We start from the raw sequence: 25,732 nt of genomic DNA, 5'->3' as shown, positions 1-25,732 counted from the left end.
CCCCCCCCCCCATCAAGGACGTCTTCTACAGGTGGTATATGAAGAAGGTGGCATCCATCATTAAGGCCATTACCACCATCAAGGAGAAGGTACGGGAGACTGATGGCACACACTCAACCTTTTAGGTACGCCTTCTATATTCCATCAGATTTCTGAATGGTCCATGAAACTAAGAACACTTCCTCGTTATTCCTCTTTTAAACTACTTATTTTTGTATATCTGAAACTACCACAAGCTAACACATTTCACAGACATGTCAGCCATAATAAACCTGATACTGATTAATGTATTTGTTGTAAACTAAGGATACAGTCCATGGAGCTATGGCTCAGAATCAAACACAAATAAAAGGAATGAGACTTTTCAGCCCATCACGGCCATACACGTTCATCAGCTGACTTTGGGACTACAATTCCCAACATGCCGAGGGCGACACACACGGTCTACCCCTGGACCCCGAGACCCGCTGCCCGCTGCCCGCCGACTCACTCAGTGAACTTCCCAGTGGCAGCGGCCACGGTCCTCTGGCAGAAGCGGCCGGCGTCCTGACACAGGCCGGTGAAGCACAAACCACCTTCCGCCGCCTCGCCCGGTCGCCAGAGCCCACATAGCGCCTGGTAACCGCAGACGGCTTTGGGCTGTGACAGGCCGCTGGCCTCTCTCCATTCGGGCGCGGCGTCCAGCAGCACCTCCAGGACGCGACGCCCTGGTTCCATGGTTGTTCTCTACCCCAGCTCTAGCCCCAGGCTTCGAGTGTTTACCAAAGGCCGCGGGGCCCGCAAGCAGCCGAGCTGTGACTGACAGTGACATTAGCCTGTCAAACGTAAGGATACGGAAACACTGTCGTTCACTAGACCAATCAACGATCAGGGGGCGGGCTTGAAATAATCACGTTTCCTTGAGCCGGCAGGCTGAAGGAATCGATGTCGGAGTGGTGAGAATCTTCGATACTCCCTGTCCATTGAGCCTGGGGGAACTTCGTTGAGCCTCTTGTTTAGCATGTACCAGCCGGGCCGAAGGGCCTGTGTCTCGGCTGTATGATCTGCCGCTACATCTAATGTTAGGTGGCAGAGCGGAGGGCGCTGAGTAGGCTATGGTCAATCATGGAAAACCCTGAACATCCTCTGCATAGCACCATCCAGAGACAGAGAAGCAGCTTCAGCGGCAGGTTGCTGTCAATGCAATGCTCCTCAGACAGGATGAAGAGATCATTACTCCCCAACGCCATTCGGCTCTACAATTCAACCACCAGGGGCAAGACATGTTAAAGTGCCGGGGTTAGGACTGAGCTTAAGTTACCACTCAATGCACTTTAGTAAACTATTTAAGAACTTTTTAAAAGCTATTTATTAATGCTTTTTGGGAGGCTGATTTTAGATGCATATCATATTTATACTGTTAAATACTGTATGTAATTAGTTTTGATACAATAAGTGTATGGGACACTGGAAAAATGTTGAATTTCCCCTTGGGGATGAATAAAGTATCTATCTATCTATCTATCTATCTAATTTCATGACACAAACACAAGATATTCTGCAGATTCTGGAAACCCAGACACAAAATGCTGGAGGAACTCAGCAGGTCAGGCAGCATCTATGGAAATGAATAAACAGCTGACGTTATGCGCTGAGACCCTTCTTCAAGATCAAATTTCATGAGAGTTGTCAGTGATAATATAACTGATTCTGATTCTGACTCTTAATTTTGCAATTCAACGATCAAAGCAAGTTTGTTATCAAAGAACATGTATGTCACAATTATATACAACACTTGGGGGTATGGGGTGTCAGGGAGAGTTAGTACCTCTGGTGGGGGAACATGTTGCATCCTTTTCAGGTGGTTTGTCCACCTTTGGTCCCCACCTGGCACTCAGCTCTCACCTGTGGCTCCCCGTAGCTCTCACCTGTGGCTCCCCGTAGCTCGTGCGTGTGACAGCGGCCACACCCCAGACAATGGCTTCGACAAGCTGGCTAAACCAGGTGAGGGTACCCGATGAGTCTCAAACCCTCAGTGAGATAGGGAGTTGTCTATCCCAGCACATGAAGGCAGAATCCAGCAGATTGAGTGGACGAGACCAATGGGAGGTCCAACGGTCAAGAAGGCAGTCTGTGCAAGCGTCGTGGAACACGTAGAGCACGACAAGACACAGAAGATGTCCTGGTCATCCACTGCGCCTAGTCTCATCTCCAGCCGTCTCGACTCTTGTCTTGCCACCGGATCCAGATGGGAATTGAGAAGAGAGAGTGAGGCTGATGCTGCACAACTCTCTTTTACTTAAATCCAAATCACGCGCGAGTCTCAACACCATCATTGTCATCGTCTAATGGTGTCGAGGTCTTCATCGACGACGATGGACGAACGATATACAACACTGTGATTCAATATATAGCAGGCATTCACAGTAAGTACAAGAAACACAATAGAATTAATGAAAAACCATCCCTTACCAATGTGCAGAAAACAACAAACTCTGCAGATAGAAAAATAAATTATTAATAATAGTAAGCAATAAATATTCAGTACTGTATATGAGATGAAGGGTCCTTCAAAGTGAGTCCATGGGTTGTGGGAACAGTTCAGTGATTGTGTGAGTAAAGTTCAGTGAAGTTCAAAGTTTAAAATAAAATTATTATCTAAGTACATTTTCTTGCAGGCATAGACTGTAACTCCAAGCAACAAGAGAGTCAATGAAAGACTGCACCCAATGGGATGGACAGACCACCAAATCAACACTGACTGCCAGGTTCACGTTGACCATCCCAAGTCACATGGGCCACCAAATCACACAAACCAGCAACTCCAGAGTGACCATCAAAGTTCAGTTGTTACCAAAGTACGTATGCAGTATACAACTCTGAGATTAGTCTTCTCCAAATAGCCATCAAACAAATAAAAACCATGGAAGCTCCTCAAAGGAAAACACAAAACCTGCCCTCTGCCCCTGCACATAAAATAAACAAATTGCACAAATAGCAACATCAACCACCCCTACACAAAAAAGTCATGCAAATGTCAACAAGAACATCAAACCACTCTCCCCATGCAGAAAAATAAATTGTGTAAGTAACAAGAAAGTCAAACCCCTAAACCCACCCAAACACAAAAGAAGGCTAATTGCACCCAATGGCAACAAGACAGAAGGGGTGAAGGCACAGAATACAAACGACATGGAACCGAAAGAGTCCAGTCCAATCGATAAATCACAGAACTTTGCTAACATCCTCCAGCAGCATTGAGGGAGGGAGGGAGGGAGGGAGAGAGAGAGAGACCACTCGACTGCAGGGGCAGAGCAGCAAGCGATAGGCCGTCACTCACAGACTCCTTCCCTCGGGAGCAGTGGGCGATAGGCCGTCACACACAGACACTTCCTCTTGGGGTAGTGAGCAATTAGGCTGTCACACGCAACCATCTTCACCAATTCTGGTTCATCAATTATTCTCCCCACTTTTCCGCCAGATCCCACCACCCACCTACACCAGAGGGTGACAGACAGCAGCCTGTTAGCTGTCCAAGCCGTATGCCTTTGGAACAGGGGAGGAAACCAGAGCACCCACAGGAACCATTTACAAGGGAAACGTGCAAACTCCATACTGACAGCACCCGAGGTCAGGATCCGACACAGTTCAGCAGAGCTGGGAGGCAGCAGGGTTACTAGCTGCTGCTGTTCTCTGTCGCAACACACAAAGCACTGCAGGAACTCAACGGGTCAGGCAGTGCCTATGGAAGGATATAGACAGTCGATGAAAGGGAAGAGGGGAGGTCGCCAGTATAAGCAACACTCTTTGCCACAGGTTGATCAGGTTGTTATGAAGCTGTGTGGTGTGGTGGCCTTCACTTGTCGGGGGGGATTAAGTTCGACAGCCATGAGGTAATGTTGCAGCTCTATAAAACTCTGGTTAGACCACACTTGGAATATTGTGTTCAGTTCTGGTTGCCTCATTACAGGAAGGATGTGGAGGCTGTGTTGGCGTGTGGCCTAGTGGGCAAGGCATCAGACTGGTAACCTGAAGGTCACCGGTTTGAGCCTCAGCTGAGGCAGCGTGTTTGTGTCCTTGAGCAAGGCACTGAACAACACATTGCTCTGCGATGTCACCGGTGCCAAGCTGCTTGGGTCCTAGTGCCCTTCCCTTGGACAACATCAGTGGCGTGGCGAGGGGAGGGCCTGCACCTTGGGCAACTGCCGGTCTCCCATACAACCCTGCCCAGGCCTGCCTAGATCCATGGTCTCGCAAGACTGACAGATGCCAGCACCAGGAGGGTTTAGAGAGGGTGCAGAGGAGATTCATCAGGATGCTACCTGGACAAGAGAGCACGTCGTATGAGGAAAGGTTGAGTGAACAACAGAGGATGTGAGGTGATTTGATAGAGGTGTACAAGATGATAAGATTGGGTGGACAGCCAAAGACTTCCCCAGGGCAGAAATCACCATTCCAGATGGATTCATGTCATTTCTTGTACACAAGTACTTGAAATAATTGTTACTCCGGATCTGATGCAGCACAAAAAACCCCACAAAAGATAAAGAAAACAATAACAATAAAAAAAAACACAACCCAGCATCAAGACATAAGCTAGCTTATGCACGTTGATTGTATGTCCATAAATTGTCGCTAGGTTTGGAAATGTCTTATATGAGGGGGCATAATTTTAAGATGTTTGGAAGAAAGTATTGGGTGATGTCAGAGGTAGGTAGGTATTTTGCAGAGACTGACGGAGAACGTGCTTCTAGAGGTGTTGGCAGAGGCAACTACATTAGGGACATTAAAGAGACTCTTAGATGGGATGTCAATGATAGAAAAGTGGAGGCTATGTAGAACGGAAGGGTTAGATTGATCTTAGAGTAGATTATAAATTCTGTGCTGTACTCTTCTAATTTTTGTGAGACAACAGCAGTATTGGACAATTATAGATGCTGCCTGACCAGCTGAGTTGTGTGTGTGCGCACTCGATGTGTCAGGGCTGGCAGACCCGGAAGCGTGGCCATCCCTGTCCTGCAGCCGCGGTTCCGTAATGGCTGAGGAATGGAGATAGTCTCTGGGCTCGCGTCCTATGCCCTGGCAAAGTTCTTCTTTCTTTCGCGGCTGTCAGTTAAAGAAGATGCGGAAAAAATCAGGAAAATGGAAGAGAAAACGCTAGAAGTCTATGGTGAGGTCCTGGCTCCCAACAAGGTTAGGGGGCTGGATTGCGGTAGCCACTGAAGTTATTGGCGAAAACTTCAGTGTATGTCACCCCAGCCTCTTAGCCTTCAGATAACGCTGTTATTTATCTCAGTCACCCTCATGCAGAAGTGGGTGAAAGAGGAGAACGCCGGTTTGAAGCGTTTACAGGCTCAGCATTTGGGAGCTGCACAGCCACTCTAATTTGGAACTAATTGAATAGTAACACTGAAATATTTTCTAAAATAGTGGTCGTAACTCGCCATTAGTGATCGCCTTGTACGTGTAACGTTACAGCACAGTAAAGACCCTTCATCCTACGATGCTGTGTCAACCTTTTAACCACCCCCAAGGCCATTCTAACCCTTCCCTCCCACATAGCGCGTCATTTTTCTGTCATTTCTCAGTGTACCTGCCTCGAACACGTCCCTCGCAGTGCAATCCACGCACGCACCACTGTGCATTAAAAAATACATTTTTGACATTCCCCCCCCCCCCCATACTTTCCTCCAATCACCTTAAAATCATGCCCCTGTGTGGCTGTCCTCTCTGCCTATGCCTGTTATCTTGTAGACCTCTACCAAATCACTTCTCCTTCCCCTTCACACTAAAGAGAAAAGCCCCAGCTCACTCAACCTCTCCTCATAGGACATGCTCTCCAATCCAGGCAGCATCCTGGAAAATCCTTTGCACCCTCTCTGAAGCTTCCACATTATTCATTTTTGAATAAGGACTCTGGCCATGTAGTACATACTCTCTTCAGATTACTACCATCAGAGAGGAGGTTCAGGAGCCAATAGACACACACTCAATGTTTTTAGAACAACTTCTTCCCCTCCAAAGTCAGATTTGCGAATGACTCATAAATACTCACCTTTTGCACTGCACTCAGTGACCAGTGTATTGGGTACGTCTGCTCATTAATGCACATATCTAATTAGCCAATCATGTGGCAGCAACACTGGGCATCAAAGCATGCAGGCATGGTCAGTTGTTGTTCAGACCAAACATCAGAAAGGGGAAGAAATGTGATCGAAGTGACTTTGACCATGGAATGATTGTTGATGCCAGATGTTATGGTTTGAGTACCTTAGATCTTCTGGGATGTTCACACATAACAGCCTCTAGAGTTTACAGAGAATGGTGTGAAAAACAAAAAAAAAACACACCGCTTGCTCTGCTTTGATCCCCAGGCAGAGAGAACTAAGGGTCTGTGTTTATTTGAGCAAGGATTAATGTATGGAACACATGTGACATAATTCACAACGATCACATTGTCAACCACTTGATCATTAAATAATATTTTAGAGATGCTTTCTTAAAGGGCTTCCCATTAGAGATCTTGCTTGAGATGAGGTAAAAGTTGCAGAAATTATTTTGAATGGAACTCAAATACTTGACTTTGTGTAGGCTACATTAAGCCAGTTTGATATGAATCAGACTTTGAACTAAAATTGCCCTACAAGGTTTATTCATCATTAGTCCTGTGGATAATTAATGAACACACGGACTACATGTGACATAATAAGAGTTGAAGTCAGACAACTACCTCTGCTGCTCCCACTGACCAAACATCTCAATTCCCATCCCGACATGTCAGTCCATGGCCTCCTCTTGCAATTCCATCTGCTTGACCCCCCAACCTGATGCTAAAAGTATCGATTTCTCCTTCCAGTAAAAAAACTCTCTCTCTCTCCCTTCCCTCTTCTTCCATCCCCCACTCTGGACCCTTACCTCTTTTCACCTACCTGTCAACTTCCCCCATGTCCCCTCTTCCTTCCCTTTCTCCTGTTGTCCACTCTCGTCTCCTATCAGATTCCTTCCTCTCCAGCCCTTTACCTTTCACACCCACTTTGCTTCACCTATCACCTTCTTAGCTATCCTCTTCTCCCCCCACCTTTTTATTCCGGTGTCTTGCCCCTTCCTTTCTAGTCCTGACGAAGGGTCTTGGCTCGAAACCTCAGCTGCTGAGCTCCTCCAGCGTTTTGTGTGTGTTGCTTTGGATTTCCAGCATCTGCAGAATCTCTCATGTTCACCTCTGCAGTTATTGTACATGCTGGAATCTTCAGTATCTAAGTAATTACTAAGTGTCTTTTGCTGCCTTAAGTGAGTATATTTCCCCAAGATCGTTTTGTGGAGAGACCCTGAAACAACTTTGGGTATTAATTATTTTTGTTTATTTGTATTTGGGCAGTTTGTTTACTTTTGCACATTGGTTGTTTGTCTGTCTTTGTTGTATGCAGTTTTATATTTCTTATGAATGCCCACAGTGGTGTACTCAGTGGAATTCAGAAGAATGGGGGGCAGGACCTCATTGAAACCTATGGAATGTTGAAAGGCCTCGATAGAGTGGATGTGCAGAAGGTGTTTCCTATGGTGGGGGAGCTAAGACCAGAGGGCACAGCCTCAGATTAGAGGGATGGAGATGAGCCAGAGAGTGGTGAATCTGTGGAATGTGGTGCCATGGGCGGCTGTGGAGGCCACGTCATTGGGCCGTTTTGAAGTGGAGGTTGATGGGTTCTTGAATATTAAGGGAGTCAAAGTGGCAGTGTGGAGGATCAGAGGGATCTTGGGGTCCGAGTCCATAGGACGCTCAAAGCTGCTGTGCAGGTTGACTCTGTGGTTAAGAAGGTGTATGGTGTATTGGCCTTCATCAATCGTGGAATTGAGTTTAGGAGCTGAGAGGTAATGTTGCAGCTATACAGGACCCTGGTCAGACCTGACTTAGAGTACTGTGCTCAGTTCTGGTCGCCTCACTACAGGAAGGATGTGGAAACCATAGAAAGGGTGCAGAGGAGATTTACAAGGATGTTGCCTGGATTGGAGAGCATTCCTTATGAAAACAGGTTGAGTGAACTCAGCATTTTACCCTTGGAGTGAAGGACGATGAGAGGTGACCTGATCAAGGTGTATAAGATGATGAGAGGCATTGATCATGTGGATAGTCAGAGGCTTTTTCCCAGGGCTGAAACGGTTGCCACAAGAAGACACAGGTTTAAGGTGCTTGGAAGCAGGTACAGAGGAGATGTCAGGGGTAAGTTTTTTACGCAGAGAGTGGTGAGTGCGTGGAATGGGCTGCCGGCGATGGTGGTGGAGGTGGATACGATAGGGTCTTTTAAGAGACTCCTGGACAGGTACATGGAGCTCAGAAAAATAGAAGGCTATGGGTAACCCTAGGTAATTTCTAAGGTAAGGACATGTTCAGTACAGCTTTGTGGGCCGAAAGGCCTGTATTGTGCTGTAGGTTTTTCTATGTTATGGGGAATGGGCTGAGAGGAAAGTAGAATCAATGGCTGGGTGGCCTAATTCTGCCTCTATATCTTATGGTCTTTTCACACACACCTATTAACCTTTGAAATTTTGAACTTTGGTGTAAACCACAATAAAATTTATCAAAATCTATTTGTTTTCTCTTGTGCTTTGTCAGACATTATTCGTACAATTCGTGACCCAGAAAAGCCAAACACGCTGGAGGAGTTGGATGTGGTCACCGAAGAGTGTATCGATGTGAAATTACTCGCTGATGACGAATACCTCATCATTATTCGATTCACACCAACTGTCCCTCACTGCTCTTTAGCCACTCTGATTGGTGAGTTAGCAAATAAATTTGATTTCTCTGCAGTTTAGGAACAGCTTCTTGCCTTTCAACATCAGTTGTCCACGAACACCAGTTCGTAGTTGCTTTCTTCCTTTGCACTATCTATTTTCAAGTTTAAGTTTATTGTCACTCAACCGTACACCGTGTATACAGCTAAATGGAGCATTGTTCCTCTGGGTCCAGGCTGCAAACACAGTGCGTACAGTCACACACAGTCACGGTCCAGCACGTACAGTCATGATCCAGCACGTACAGTCATGCACAGTCACGATCCAGCACGTACAGTCACACAGTCACGATCCAGCACGTACAGTCACGATCCAGTACGTACAGTCACACAGTCACGATCCAGCACGTACAGTCACGCACAGTCACGATCCAGCACGTACAGTCACGCACAGTCACGATCCAGCACGTACAGTCACACAGTCACGATCCAGCACGTACAGTCACACACAGTCATGATCCAGCACGTACAGTCACGCACAGTCACGATCCAGCACGTACAGTCACACAGTCACGATCCAGCACGTACAGTCACGATCCAGTACGTACAGTCACACAGTCACGATCCAGCACGTACAGTCACACAGTCACGATCCAGCACGTACAGTCATGATCCAGCACGTACAGTCACACAGTCACGATCCAGTACGTACAGTCACACAGTCACAATCCAGCACGTACAGTCACGTACAGTCACGATCCAGCACGTACAGTCACGCACAGTCACGATCCAGCACGTACAGTCACACAGTCACGATCCAGCACGTACAGTCACGATCCAGTACGTACAGTCACACAGTCATGATCCAGCACGTACAGTCACGCACAGTCACGATCCAGCACGTACAGTCACACACAGTCACGATCCAGCACGTACAGTCACACAGTCACGATCCAGCACATACAGTCACGCACAGTCACGATCCAGCACGTACAGTCACACAGTCACGATCCAGCACGTACAGTCACGCACAGTCACGATCCAGCACGTACAGTCACACAGTCACGATCCAGCACGTACAGTCACACAGTCACGATCCAGCACTTACAGTCACACAGTCACGATCCAGCACGTATAGTCACACAGTCACGATCCAGCACGTACAGTCACACACAGTCACGGTCCAGCACGTACAGTCACACACAGTCACGGTCCAGCACGTACAGTCATGATCCAGCACGTACAGTCACACAGTCACGATCCAGCACGTACAGTCACACACAGTCACGGTCCAGCACGTACAGTCACACACAGTCACGATCCAGCACGTACAGTCATGATCCAGCACGTACAGTCACACAGTCACGATCCAGCACGTACAGTCACACAGTCACGATCCAGCACTTACAGTCACACAGTCACGATCCAGCACGTATAGTCACACAGTCACGATCCAGCACGTACAGTCACACACAGTCACGGTCCAGCACGTACAGTCACACACAGTCACGGTCCAGCACGTACAGTCACACAGTCACGATCCAGCACGTACAGTTACACAGTCACGATCCAGCACGTACAGTCACACTGTCACGATCCAGCACGTATAGTCACACTGTCACGATCCAGCACGTACAGTCACACACAGTCACGATCCAGCACGTACAGTCACACACAGTCACGATCCAGCACGTAGTCACACAGTCACGATCCAGCACATACAGTCACGATCCAGCACGTACAGTCACGATCCAGCACGTACAGTCACGCACAGTCACGATCCAGCACGTACAGTCACGCACAGTCACGATCCAGCACGTACAGTCGCACAGTCACGATCCAGCACGTACAGTCGCACACAGTCACGATCCAGCACGTACAGTCACACACAGTCACGATCCAGCACGTACAGTCACACAGTCACGATCCAGCACGTACAGTCACACAGTCACGATCCAGCACGTACAGTCACACACAGTCACGATCCAGCACGTACAGTCACACAGTCACGATCCAGCACGTACAGTCACACACAGTCACGATCCAGCACGTACAGTCACACAGTCACGATCCAGCACGTACAGTCACACACAGTCACGATCCAGCACGTACAGTCACGCAGTCACGATCCAGCACGTACAGTCACGCAGTCACGATCCAGCACGTACAGTCACACACAGTCACGATCCAGCACGTACAGTCACACACAGTCACGATCCAGCACGTACAGTCACACAGTCACGATCCAGCACGTACAGTCACGCATAGTCACGATCCAGCACGTACAGTCACACAGTCACGATCCAGCACGTATAGTCACGCACAGTCACGATCCAGCACGTACAGTCACACAGTCACGATCCAGCACGTACAGTCACGCACAGTCACGATCCAGCACGCACAGTCAGTCACGATCCAGCACGTACAGTCACACAGTCACGATCCAGCACGTACAGTCACGCATAGTCACGATCCAGCACGTACAGTCACACAGTCACGATCCAGCACGTATAGTCACGCACAGTCATGATCCAGCACGTACAGTCACACAGTCACGATCCAGCACGTACAGTCACGCACAGTCACGATCCAGCACGTACAGTCACGCACAGTCACGATCCAGCACGTACAGTCGCGCAGTCACGATCCAGCACGTACAGTCACACACAGTCACGACCCAGCACATACAGTCACGCACAGTCACGATCCAGCACGTACAGTCACACACAGTCACGATCCAGCACGTACAGTCAGAAAATAATATCAGCACAAGTCCCTGAGTGGCATGGCCTGATGATTGACAGGTTGACAGAAAGTGTGAGGTGCACGATTAAGTGAGACAGTGTAATGTTACCAGCACTATTATAAAACACGCAGGTGTATAAATATGTGGAACAGCAGCAATAAAAGATGAAAAGTGACCAGTGCGGGATGAGGCTGTGTCTGAGTTGGGGCGTGTTGGGAGAGGGGGGTAGAGCATTCAGACAGCGTGTAACGTGTGTTCTGGGCGGCAGCCAGTCTAACAGCCTGGGGAGGGGAGAGAAGCTGTTGCCAGCCTGGTAATGCAGGTTCTGACACTGCAGTACCTTCTGTCTGATGGCAGACGGTCAGAGCGATTGTAGGGAGGATGGGAGGGGTCTCTGTGTATGCGGTGCTTCTGATATCCGTCCAGAATGGAGGGGGGAAGAGAGACCCCATAATTTTTGTCATTTATAGTAATTGTATCTCTCTGTACTTTACTGCTGCCGCTAAACAACAAAATTGCAGTCAGACAGGTTACTGGTAAGAAACCTGATGTACTGGTATCTATCACAGCATTGCAAAGTCCCAGAGAGAGAGAGAGAAAGGCACCTTGAGAAGGTCAGGCAGCATCTTCAGTGAGAGGAATTGATTTCGTGCATCAGGTTCTCTCTCCACAGATGCTGCCTGACCTGCTGAGAGCTTCAGTATCTTCAGACCATTGGACAAAAGAGCAGCCTCTGGCCATTCAGCCCACTGGCTCGGCTCCACCATTCTGTTAGGGCTGGTTACTTTCTGTCTCAATCCCATTCTCCTGCCTTCTGCCCATAACCTTTGATACCCTGACTAATCAAGAACCTATCAACCTCCATTTTAAGTATACCCAATGACAGCCATCTGTGCCAATGACTTCCACAGATTCACCACCCTCAGGCTAAAGAAACTCCTCCTCATCTCCATTCTAAAGAGACGTCCTTCGATTCTGAGGCTGTGCCCTCTGGTCCTAGACTCTTCCGCTATTAGAAACATCCTGTCCATGTCCATTCTGTCTAGATCAGGTATTCACAATCTGGGGTCCACAGACCCCTTGCTTGATGGTATTGGAAACATGGCATAAAAAAGGTTGGGAACCCCTGATCTAGGCTTTTAAATATTCTGTAGATCTATTGTTTCAGTGATCAGAGCATCTCCTTGAATTAGTCCCATGCAGTGTAGACGGGGCCTGTGAATAATTCTCTTGAAAGACAGAGAAATGGAGGGTTATGTAGAAGGGTTAGATTGATCACTAGAGTAGGTTAAAGGGGTTGGCACAACATTGTGGGCTGAAGGGCCTATCTGTACTGTACTGTTCTATGTTCTTAAAGCATGGTGCATTCCCAGGGTATCATACTGAAGAGTCAGGGTAGATTTCACATTATCTGGGCTACACCTCAACCCACCCAGCTACTGGTAAAAACTCCATCCCCTTCTTGCAGTTCCTCTGTCTCCGCTGCATTTGTTCTCAGGATGAGGCCTTTCATTCTAGAACGAAGGAGATGTCCTTTTTCAAAGAAAAAGGCTTTCCTTCCTCCACCATCAACGCCGTCCTCAACCACATCTATTCCATTTCGCGCATGTTTGCTCTTACCCCATCCTCCTGCCACACTACCAGGGATAGGGATCCTCTTGCCCTCACCTGCCACCTCACCAGCCTCCGTGTCTAGCGCATAATTCTCCGTAACTTCTGCCACCTCCAAGTGGATCCCACCACTAAGCACATCTCCCCCACCCCCACCCCCATTTTCTGCTTTCTGCAGGGATCGCTCTCTACACAACTCCCTTGTCCATTCGTCCCACCCCACTGATCTTCCTCCGGGCACTTACCCTTGCAAGCAGAACAAGTGCTACACCTGCCCCTGCACCTCCTCCCTCACTACCAATCAGGACCCCAAACAGTCCTTCCAGGTGAGGCGACACTTCACCTGTGAGTCTGTTGGTGTGGCCTCTTGTACTTTGTATATCGGTGAGACCTGATGTGGATTGGGAGGCTGCTTCACCGAGCATCTACGCTCTGTTTGCCAGACCAAGTGGGATCTCCCATTTTAATTCCACTTCTCATTCCCGTATGTCCATCCATGGCCTCCTTCACTGCTGGGATGAGGCCACACTTAGGTTGGAGGAACAACACCTTATATTCTGTTTGGGTAGCTTCCAACCTGATGGCAATGACATTGATTTCTCAAACTTCCAGTAATGCCTCCTCCCCTTCACCATTTCCCATCCCATTGTCCCTCTCTCATGTTATCTCCTTGCTTGCCTATTGCCCCCCTCTGGTACTCTTCCCCCCCCCCCCCCGACCTTTCTTTTTTCTTCCATGGCCTTGTCTCTCTCAGCGATCAGCTTCCTAGCTCTTTGCTTCATCCCTCCCCCTCAATGTTTCATCTATCACCTGCTGTTTCTCTCTCCCCTCCCCTTGCCTTTTAAATCTACTCCTCGGTTTTTTCCCTCCAGTCCTGCTGAAAGGTCTCGGCCCAAAACGTCGACTGTACTTTTTTCCACAGATGCTGCCTGGCCTGCTGAGTTCCTCCAGCGTTTTTGTCTGAGTTGCTCGGACATCCAGCATCTGCAGACTTGCTCTTATTTTAGATTTCAGAATGTACAGCCAGCAATTTGGGAACAAGTGTTATTCAGTGAGCCATGGGAGGAAGAAGGGTTGCAATACCCTTCACTGGGGCACCATTTGTGGCCATTAGCCCATCAACAACTCAGGGTCTCAATATTGTGTTTGCACATGGATTGTTTGCGAGTAGTTTTTCATTGATTCTATTGTATTTCAAGGTCAAGTTTATTGTCATCTGACTATACATATATACAACCAAACCAAATAATGTTCCTTCGGACCACAGTGAACCTACAAAGCATATATCACATACATCTGACAAAGTATTATACTGTGAATAAGTTAGGATATAATTCAAAATGCCTATAGTGATAAATACAAATAAGCTGGATGAACTCAGCAGGTCGGGCAGCATCCGTTGAAATGAGCAGCCAGTGTTTCGGGCCAAGACCCTTCATCAGGACTTTGACCTGAAACGTTGTCTGCTCATTTCAACGGATGCTGCCCGACCTGCTGAGTTCATTCAGCTTTTGTACGTGTTGATTTGACCGCAGCATCTGCAGTGGACTTTGTGCTTACAGCTAGACAGTAAACTGCTCGCTGTCCTCATGACGAGACCTCGGTGGTGACAGAGTGTTCATTCGTCTCACAGCCTGAGGGAAGAAGCTGTTACCCAGTCCGGCAGTCCTAGTCTTGGTGCTCCTGTACCTCCTTCCTGATGGTAGTGGGTCAGAGAGATTATGGGACGGACGGAACAATGCTTTGGGCCCTTTGTCTGCAACACACTCAGCAAACGCCCAGTGACCCTCTCGGCGGTTTTTACTGTCCTCTGTAGGGTCTTACAGTCCGAAGCCTTGCAGCTTCCACACCACACAATGATGTAGTCAGGCAGGCACTCTCGATGATGCTCCTGTAGAAAGTTGTTAGAACGGGAGTGAGGAGCTGTGCATGCCTCAGCCTCGTCAGAAAGTGTAGACACTGCTTGACTAGTGAGGTGGTGCTGTTGGTCCAGCTCAGATCATCTGTTGTGTGCACACCAAGACACATTGTGCTCGTCACTCTCTCCGTGGCAGAGTCCTTGGAGAGTGGTCGACCTGTGCCTACCTGAGGTCCACAATCATCTCTTGTCCACGTTTGGGACTCGGGTTGTTGTGCTCACACCCTTCGACAAGCCTCTCTGCCTCCTCTCTGGGTGCCAGTGCCTCAGTGTTGTTGGTGAGGCCAACAATTTCTTTGTTCTACTGTGAATGCCTGCAAGAACGGGAACATTTATGTCCTTTGATAATAAATCCACTTTGAACAGATTGCCCATCTGGCTGAAGTGTGTGAATGGAGGGACCAGGAAGGCAGGGAAAGAGTTCAGAGACTCGGTCACCAGTAAAACTCATCTGAATGTGAACTTTGCCCCGGATCTGTCTGCTACAATTGGGCTATTTTCTTTAAACAGAGGAGACGACAGTGCCCCTGATGGGAGGAGTTATGCAATGGTAGTGTCTTCAGATTCTGTCACTGTTTTTATCAGCGCTCACTGTCATTTCTGTGCTCCTCAAACGTGGATGTTTCCTGATAGGAAAGCATCACGTATCACCGTGCTGCAGAGCCAGTTCATCGCTCTCAGAAAACTCAAAATAATAAATTTATTGTCAAAGTACATGTGTTACCATGTGCTATCTTGAGGTTTATTTAACTGTGGGCATTCAAAGCAGAGCAAAGCGATAGATAGAATTTATGAAAAGCTATACATAAACAAGTGGCTGTCAGGGTGGAGGTACGTCTTTACCAAAGGAGGTGTAAGGTGCTCCTTCCCTCCACCATCCTGCAGGTCACCCTTGGGCAAGGTGTAGCACCTGCTTAGCCCCTGATCAGGGACACGTGGACCCATGGGAGCAGGTGGTGGATGGTCGTACGAGCAGCCGGTGCAGTTCACAAGTCCTGGTTATGTGACCACTGATGCCAGGCAGACAATCTCTAAAGAGTATCGATAATACTATCATGTTGATATTGATAGTGCAATCATGTTTGCTGTTGTGTGCTGGGACAGCAGGCTGAGGGTAGCAGAATCAACAAACTCATTCGTAAGGCCAGTGATGTTGTGGGTGTGGAACTGGACTCTCTGACGGTGGTGTTGGAAAAGAGGATGCTGTCCAAGTTGCATGCCATCTTGGACAATGTCTCCCATCCACTCCATAATGTACTGGTTAGGCACAGGAGTACATTCAGCCAGAGACTCATTCCACCGAGATGCAACACTGAGCGTCATAGGAAGTCATTCCTGCCTGTGGCCATCAAACTTTACAACTCCTCCCTCGGAGTATCAGACACCCTGAGCCAATAGGCTGGTCCTGGACTTATTTCCATTTGGCATAATTTACTTATTATTTTTTAATTATTTATGGTTTTATACTGCTATATTTCTTCACTATCCTTGGTGCGGCTGTAACAAAACCTAATTTCCCTTGGGATCAATAAAGTACGTCTATCTGTCTGTCTGTCTAATGACTGGGGTCACCCGTCTTGTAAAGACACTTCCCAGAAGAAGGCAATGGCAAACCACTTCTGTAGAGAAATTTGCCTAGAACAATCATGGTCATGGATAGACCGTGATCACCCGCATCATATGACATGGCACGTAATGACAATGTCTGGCCTGCTGAGTTCCTCCAGCATTTTGTGTGCGTTGCTGGGCAAACAACCAATGTGTTTTGACAATGACTTATGCCTCTTATCACCGTACTCAGTCAAGTCACCTCTCATTCTCCTTCGTTCCGAAGAAAAAAGCACCATCTCACTTACCCTATCCTCATAATCCTCATGTTCTAACACACCATGTGTTTTTTTATTAATGTGTTCTTTAATTAACCTTTTTTTGTGCTGCACTGGATCTTGAATAAGCAATTATTTCATTCTCCTTTACTCTTGTGTACTGGAAATAACATTAAATAATCGTGAATTTTGAAACTGCATTCTAATTTCTAATTATCTGGAAAAAATTATCAGTGATGCAATATAAATTGTATGATGCTGTAAGGGTTGGATCAATCTACTGTAGTGCTCTGGTAGGTCACTTCAGAGGGCAACTGAGATTGAATCACCCCAGAGCCCACACATGCCTCGAGATGAGGCATCAGTAGTCGTTTCAGTTCTTTATTACATTTGATGAGCCTTTTTTACTGCGAGAAAAGTACGTTTGTTTGGAAACTGAATACTGATTTTCAGTGGACTTGTGTAGGCTGAATATAATGTGACCACGATTTTGTTCTACATGACAAGTTCTCACTCTGAGAGAGTGGCTTATTGTCCTGCAGGAGAAAGGAAGTGACCCGCCAGAGAGCCCCATACAGGGTGTTACATGTGCTAACTCTACTACAGAGGTGATAGTTCCACTTGGCCAAGGTCGTTAAACACGCATGAAAAAGATCTCTCTCTCTCTTTCTTACTCTCACTCTCTTTATCTCTTATCTCACTGCATGTTTCTCTATCCCTCTCTCTCTCTCTCTCTCTCTCTCTCTCACACACACACACACAAAATCTCACCCTTTTCTCTTACACACACGATCCTCTCTCTATTTCTCTGGCTCTTTCTCTTCCCCCCCCCCCCCACACTCACAGTCTCACCCCTCTCTTACATGCACGATTCTCTCTTTCCTTTTTTATCTCACAAAGTCTCACCCCTCTCTGACACACATGATGCGCTTGTTCTCCCTCTCTCTACCTCCCCCCTCTCTCTCTCACATTCTCACCTCTCTCTCTCTCACACACAAAGTCTCACCCCTCTGACACACATGATGTGCTTGCTCTCTGTATCTTTCTCTCTCTCTCTCTCACACACACACACACTTTCACACACCCCTTACATGCACAATCCTCTCTTTTACATACAGTCTCGCCCCTCTTGAACACACGATCCCCTCTCTCTCTCTCTCTCTCTCACATAGTCTCGCCCCTCTCAAACACATGATCCCTTCTCTCTCTCTCTCTCTTTTACATAGTCTCGCCCCTCTCAAACACAGGATCCTCTCTCTCTCTCTTTTACATAGTCTCGCCCCTCTTGAACACAGGATCCCTTCTCTCTCTCTCTTTTACATAGTCTCGCCCCTCTTGAACACATGATCCCTTCTCTCTCTCTCTTTTACATAGTCTCGCCCCTCTCAAACACATGATCCCTTCTCTCTCTCTCTTTTACGTAGTCTCACCCCCTCGAACACACGATCCTCTCTCTCTCTCTTTTACGTAGTCTCACCCCCTCGAACACACGATCCCCTCTCTCTCTCTCTCTCTCTCACATAGTCTCGCCCCTCTCAAACACATGATCCCTTCTCTCTCTCTGTCTTTTACATACAGTCTCGCCCCTCTCAAACACAGGATCCTCTCTCTCTCTCTCTTTTACATAGTCTCGCCCCTCTCAAACACAGGATCCTCTCTCTCTCTTTCCCTCTCTTTTACATACAGTCTGGCCCCTCAAACACATGATCCCCTCTCTCTCTCTTTCCCTCTCTTTTACATACAGTCAGTCTCATCCCTCTCGAACACACGATCCCCTCTCTCTCTCTCTCTCAGTTCTCTCATGTGTTCCAGAGTTTTCAGGCTTGCAGAGGAGAAATTAGTATCAAATTAAAAGGAGGATGAAAAATTAGAGAAATTTGTATTTCATCTGTTGTATCAAAGATGTAAAATAGAAGTTATTGTGTCTGCTTGGGCTGTCCAAAGATATATTATATTGGACAATTAGAGACAATCTCCTCTTATGTCAAAGGCTTTTCTGTTTTTTCCCTCGAACCCAAACACTGCAAGTGTCCAGCTGTTGCCAGGGCGACTTGCTGACCCTTACCGAATTCCTCACAAAGCTGATTAACAAGGATGCAGTTTGAATTCTCTGCAGCATTAACGCCACAGTATTGTTGCCCTGCTCCGAGCTGGTGATGGTAGCGCTCCAGTCTCATTTGTTTTGTAAGATTCTGACCTCCTTTAGTTGGAATTAACCTCACTTTGATTCTGTAGTCAGAGCCGTTACTCTTTGCTCAACAAAATGCACGTCTAGATCCTGGGGACTGCGCTTCCTGTTTCATCCCTGGCAGCAGGTTATGACCCCAGCTAAACTTTTAAAAAAAAATTAATTGTCTTGGGTTAAAAGGTTGAAGGTCAAAGGTCCTTGAATTAAGTTTCTTGTTAAGAGTTGAAAGCTTTTTCACACAGTTGACCATCAAAGGCTTTCTTCCCCGGAATAATCTATTGATTAAACCAATTAGTTGTTACCAAGGCATGGGAACCAAGAAACAACAAAATGCTTGGACTTATACTGAGTGTTTGATGGCATGGGACAACTCAAAGTGAGGTACTTTTTGAAGTCACCGCTACAGTTTAGGAAGTTCACCAGCCAATCTGTGGATGCAAAATCCCTCAAACGTAAGACTCTAACAAGCAGCAATACAGCTGTGGAACGAGCTTCCAGTAGAAGTGGTAGAGGCAGGTTCAATTTTGTCATTTTAAAAAAATTGGATAGGTATATGGACAGGAAAGGAATGGAGGGTTATGGGCTGAGTGCAGGTCAGTGGGACTAGGTGAGAGTAAGCGTTCGGCACGGACTAGAAGGGCCGAGATGGCCTGTTTCCGTGCTGTAATGGTATATGGTTATATGGTATTAATTGAGGGATAAATATTTACCAGCACATGGAAGAGAACTGCCGTGATTCTTTACAAAATAGAATCTTTTATGCCCGGCTGCAAGAACAGACACAGTTCATGTTTAACGTTCGGCACATCAAGAAGGGCCAAAAGGCCTGTTTCTGTGCTGTAATGTTCTATGGTTCCAACAGCTCACCTAAAGGAAAGCACCTCCAACAAGACTGGCACAGACTGCAGCAGCAACTCAGCAGGTCAGACAGCAACCCTGGAGGGCAATAAATAGCTGACACTTTGAGCTGAGACCCTTCCCAATCCTGATTGAGGGTCTCAGCCCAAAATATCAACCGTTCATTCCCCTACATAGATGTTGCCTGACCTGCTGAGTTCATCCAGCATTTTGTGTGTGTTGCTCTGGATTTCCAGCAACTGCAGAATCCCTTGCATTTACAATTTACTACTGGAAGAGGGCTAAGCTGGCTGTTTGTCAAGGGAATGGACCATTGAGCACGTTTACAAAGAGCGCACAAGAAAGTTGCATCCACCGTCAAGGCCATGCTCACATCAGGAAGGAGGTACAGCAGACTTAGGTCCCACACCACCAGGTTGAGAAACAGTTATTACCCCTCAACCATCAGGCTCCTGGACCGGCATGGATAACTTCACTCACATCAACATAGTTATCATTTCAGAGGTTCTGTCCTGGGCCCAGCATGTAACCGCAATTACAATGAAAGTGCAGTAGTGTCTCTACTTCCTTAATTTGTGAAGATTTGGCATGACATCTAAAACTTTATAGATGTGTTGTTGAGAGTATATTTACTGGTTGCATCACAGCCTGGTATGGAAACACCAATGCCGTTGAACAGAAATTCCTACAAGAAGTAATGGATATGGCTCGGTCCATCATAGTCTCACGTAAAGCCCTCCCCACCACTGGGCACATCTACACGGAGCGTTGTCGCAGGAAAACCGCGTCCATTTTCAAGGACTCCCACTATCCAGGCCATGCTCTTTTCACGCTGCTGCCATTGGGTAGAAGGTACAGGAGCCTCAGAACTCACACCACCAGGTTCAGGTACAGTTATTACCCCTCAACTCCCCTTCTGACAATGCAGCACTGACAGGCTCTGTCAGCCTGGCAAAGCAGTTTGTTTAAAGATGGATAAAGTTGAGGGAGAGATGTTTGGCAGGGCACCAGGTTGCATTTTAACCTCAAGGGCTCAGCAAGGATCCACTGAACATGGTGCTGAAATTCTCAAAAGCTCTAACTATAACAAGCATTCAAGGTAAATTTGGCAAAAGCTTTATCTTTCATCCTGTTAAGCCCAAGTCTTCAAACTTGGCCTCAATCATCAATCTTACCCAAAAGTGGGAAATGGAAAGTAATGGTACTGTTCTGTGAATTAGCTTGGAGGTTTGCAAACCATTTGAAGAGCTGCACTTTTAACCTGGTGGGTGGGATTTTAAAATCCAAGCTCATTCTTCATGGGAAGACAGCACCTCTGAACAAGTTTCCACGCACAACCAGTTCTGCTCACCTAGATAGACGCCGTGGACAGCACGCTCCAACGCCAGAAGTGCGTATGACCTTCAGGTGAGAATGGGAGCACCCCAGCTATCACAGAGCTCTTTGGGACTGCACTTCACTAAACAGTAAAAACCTTTCAACAATGAAAGAAATGGCAAAGAAAGCTTTATTTGTCACGTGCTCAAAGTTCAAAATAAATCTGTTATCAATGTAGGTATACGTCACCAGACACTACTCTGAGATTCATTTTCTTGCAAACGTCACAGTAGGACAAAGAAACACAACTGAATCAATGAAAAACTACACACAAAGACTGGGAAAAGGCTCCGAAGCGTTCGGGCTCTCACGACCAGACTATATAACAGTTTCTTCCCCCAAGCTATCAGACTCCTCAGTACCCAGAGCCTGGACTGACACCTTGCCCTATTGTCCTGTTTATTATTTATTGTAAAGCCTGCACTGTTTTTGTGCACTTTATGCAGTCCAGTGTAGGTCTGTAGTCTAGTGCAACTTTCTCTGTGTTTTTATGACGCAGTTCAGTCTAGTTTTTTGTACTGTGTCATGTAAACCATGGTCCCGAAAAACGTCATCTCATTTTTACTATGCACTGTACCAGCAGTTATGGTCAAAATGACAATAGAAGTTGACTTGACTTGACAAATAACCAGTGTGCAAAAGACAAATTGTGCAAATACAAACAATCAAACAATTAATTCATCAATCAATCAATTAATACTGAGAACGAGTTTTAGAGTCCTTGAAAGTGAGTCTATAGGTTGTGGAAACAGTTCTGTGTTGAGGTGAGTGAAGTTATCCATGCTGGTTCAGGAGCCTGATGGTTTAAAAGTAATAATTGTACATTTAAATATACAGAGAAATGCATCATTTGCCTCAACAACCAATACAGCCCAACAACTGTGCTGAGAAGCCCACAAGTGTCACAGGCACCAACACAGCGTGCCCACAACTCACAGCCCTAACTTCTGTGAAAAGTGTAGCTTGATTTAATACAAAGTAGGTTGATGCAATTCTTTTCTCCTTACACGAAGGTCTCTGTCTGCGAGTCAAGTTACAACGATGTTTACCTTTCAAACACAAGGTAAGTGGATTGTTGTCTCCTCCATTTTTTATTATGATTGACCCTTGATAATTCAGACTGTAAATGTGGTTTTGATCATTCCTCTATACCTTTCAGCATCTTACAACTCAAACTGATACGGTGCAGTTTGAACTCCCTTTAAGATGAGGCCACCCTCAGTGTGGAGGAGCAACACCTTATACTCCATCTGGGTAGTCTCCAACCTGATGGCACAAATATTGATTTCACCTTCTGGTTTAAAAAAAAATTCCCTCCCCCTCCCCTCTGTTTCTATTCCCCACTCTGGACTCTAACCGTTTCTCAGCTGCCTATCACCACTCCCTAGGTCCCCTCCTCCTTCACTTTCTCCTGCGGTCCACTCTCCTCTCCAGCCCTCGACCTTCCCCCCACCTCCCCCAGCTGGCTTCACCTATCACCTTCCAGCTATCCTGCTTCCCCCCCCCCCCACCTTATTATTCTGGGGCCTTCCCCCTTCCTCTCCCATGCTGAAGAAGGGTCTCGGCCCACAACACACCTCCTAGTTTGTTAGTTGATTGATTTATATAGTGATACAGCAGCAGAACAGGCCCTTCTGACCCAGCAACCCACCTGTTTAACCCGAGCCTAATCGCAATGACCGACTAACCTGCTGACTCGTACCTCTTTGGACTGTGGGATGAAACCGGAGCACCCAGCGGAAACCCAGGAGGTCATCTGAGGGGAACATACAGTACAAGCTCCTTACAGACAGTGGCAGGAATTGAACTCCAATCTCAGATGCCCCGAGCTGTAATAGCTAATAGCTGCCGTGGCAGTTTGGAGATATCGGTGAACCCAAGCAATAGGTCCGGGTCCATCACAGTATCACAATTGGAGATTAAGAAGGCAAAGGGAAGTCAAGTGTACAGTGAATGGAAGGCACAGGGCAGTTCTCTATAATGCGCTCAGTCGTCTAGGAGCATAACTGTAATGGTTAGGGGTTGGGGAGATGTGTCACCTTCATTTGCTGGTTTTTGCTTTAACTGCGATTTCTTTTTAAAAAAACGTTATTTGAAAGGTTCTGTGGTGTTAACTCAACTTGACTCTGCCTGACAGTGATATTTCTATCATTTTCTGCCTTTTTGCCCCCACACATTCCCAGTGTCTGTGGTCTGATTGATGGCTGTGTTGTTTTACAGTTAGAGATCTACATCGCTGAAGGGTCACACACCACTGAGGAAGATAGTGAGTATGTTTTAACTTAGCCTCTGCAGGGTCTGAGTTTTATCAGTGAATCCCTCCTCACACCAATAGGATCTGGTATTCATTATCACAGGTAATGTCTTCTCTGTGCCACAGTTAGCACCCCACAGCAGAAGTATGAATATTTTATGCATCGTTCGGGTATAACATTCTCCTGTCAAAGCTTTATAATATTTTAAAGGTCTGTCACATTACAACTCACTTTTCAGTACTCGGGGATTAAAGGTGGGGAAGGTTATCATATGTAACAGCCTGATACTACCAGAAACACCAATACCCATGAGGAAAGCCTGCGAAAAGTAGGAGATACAGCCCAGTCCACCATTCGGCCCATCGAATCTGCTCTGCCATTCAATCATGGGCTGATCCAATTATCCAGTCATCCCCGCTCCCCTGCCTTCTCCCCATACCCTTTGATGCCCTGGCTACTCAAGAACCTATCTATCTCTGCCTTAAATGCACCCAATGACTTGGCCTCCACAGCCGCTCGTGGCAACAAATTCCACAGATTTACCACCCTCTGAGTAAAGTAATTTCTCCACATCTCTGTTCTAAATGGACGTCCTTCAATCCTGAAGTCATGCCCTCTTGTCTTAGACTCCCTTACCATGGGAAATAACTTTGGCATATCTAATCTGTTCAGGCCTTTTAACATTTGGAATCTTTGTTATTGTCTGTCAGAAGAACCTTCTTCTGTTTAACAGTTTCAATTACATTTTGTATCACCTTGGTTATAGTTCTTGTGCTGACACATATGCCTTTTATTTATAGCATTTACCTTTTCATCTGCATTTTGCCTTAAAAACCTATTGTTGTATGGTTGGCAGGAAGGCAAAAGGGGGCAAGAGATCCTTGGTAGACAAGGTAAAGGTGAATTCTAGAAGATTCCCTATCAGGTATAATGGGACTATCTCAGGGAGTTACCTTGATCAGCATGGATGAGTTGGGCCAAATGGCCTGCATCCGTGCTGTATGATTATCATACCATTGTGCATTCCACCTGGCATTAACCATGTGGAACCCAGACTAATTCACCAGGATTCATGGTCAAGATTTATTTAGAGATACAGCATGTTAACAGTCCTGTCCAGCCCAGTGAACCTGCACCATCCAATTAACCTACTAACCCGTGCATCTTTGGAATGTGGGAGGAAAGCGGAGCAGCTGGGGGAAACCCACACACTCATGGGGAGGAAGTATAAACTCCATGATACTGGGTTGCTAGAGCTGTAGCTGCAATAGCATTACACTAACTGCTGCGGTATTCCGCCACCCCTTTCTAAAGGTGAGCCAAGCATTCTACATCCAAAGCACTTAGTATTGCTGTGTGCCATTGCGATTATCCGTTGCTGAGTCCCCCCGCTCTCTTCTTTTGGTTAGTTAACAAGCAGATCAACGATAAAGAACGTGTGGCAGCAGCTATGGAGAACCCAAATCTGCGGGAGATCGTGGAGCAGTGTGTTGTGGAGCCCGATGACTAACGGCCCCCGGACCTGCAGGAGATGGGACTCTGGCTTGTGGCCTGTCTGAAACAGGTCGCCTCCACTCTGTGCAATGACCAATACTGCAGTGGCAATCACTAACACAAACACACCCTTGTTGTATATGCTGAGATTGCTGTGTTACTTCTATCGTTTTATGCTGAGAATTTCGCTCAGAACAAGAGTCTTTTTGATATATCGTCACAGGACCTGAAGCATGAAAAATAACCAGGAGTACTTCAGAATTTTACTCTGAATTGCTTTAGTATTCGATTGTTAAAACTGTATTCTTAAGGAGAGCACAAACGTTAACACTGAGGAATGGTGACTACTGATCCCAGTTGTGGTGGTCCCTGTCTGCGGGAGAGGGGAGGAATCTGGAAAATTCAAGAAGATTTAACAACATTAGAATTGTTGTCCACATGCAATTCCTGTACTGTGATCTTTGAACAATAAAATGTGTTCCTTGTTTGAAGCAGACAACATCTGTAATCTTGTGCAATGAAGCAGTTTGCTCAGAGGCCTCTGCTCCTCCATTTCAGGCTCTTTCACACCCCAAAGCAGCTCACTCTTTCACCTGACCCTGGAACTGACCTCTCCGCTTCTCCATCATTCACCCATCTCGATGTACCCTAGCCTGGCTCTTTGTTTCTGATTTGACTCTGCAAGACATAAGCATCGAGTCAGAGGTTGGAGTGGTGGGTATGTGAAATGCCCTGCCAGGGGTGGTGGTAA

General features: G+C 46.8%; 2 protein-coding genes across 3 annotated transcripts in view; one reads left to right on the top strand and one right to left on the bottom strand.

Annotated features, from left to right (window-relative positions):
• spg11 (SPG11 vesicle trafficking associated, spatacsin) overlaps positions 1-826 on the bottom strand; it is a 213,490-nt gene extending 212,664 nt beyond the window's left edge. For both annotated transcript variants that reach the window (XM_059953035.1, XM_059953036.1), the window contains exon 1: positions 491-826. In XM_059953035.1, coding sequence (XP_059809018.1) covers positions 491-717 — 227 coding nt within the window. In that variant the 5' untranslated portion in view covers positions 718-826. The remainder of the gene's footprint in view (positions 1-490) is intronic.
• Positions 827-4,971: 4,145 nt separating this feature from the next.
• On the top strand, positions 4,972-25,472 carry ciao2a (cytosolic iron-sulfur assembly component 2A). Its single transcript, XM_059953034.1, has 5 exons — positions 4,972-5,149; positions 8,588-8,752; positions 22,246-22,295; positions 23,453-23,498; positions 24,897-25,472. Exons 1-5 carry the CDS (start codon positions 5,026-5,028, stop codon positions 24,995-24,997), a joined length of 486 nt encoding a protein of 161 aa, XP_059809017.1. The 5' UTR covers positions 4,972-5,025; the 3' UTR covers positions 24,998-25,472.
• Positions 25,473-25,732: the final 260 nt, after the last annotated feature.

Source organism: Hypanus sabinus, chromosome 28, assembly GCF_030144855.1.
Source record: "Hypanus sabinus isolate sHypSab1 chromosome 28, sHypSab1.hap1, whole genome shotgun sequence".
NCBI classification, from domain to species: domain Eukaryota; kingdom Metazoa; phylum Chordata; class Chondrichthyes; order Myliobatiformes; family Dasyatidae; genus Hypanus; species Hypanus sabinus.
This window is presented reverse-complemented; position numbering and strand designations above follow the sequence as displayed.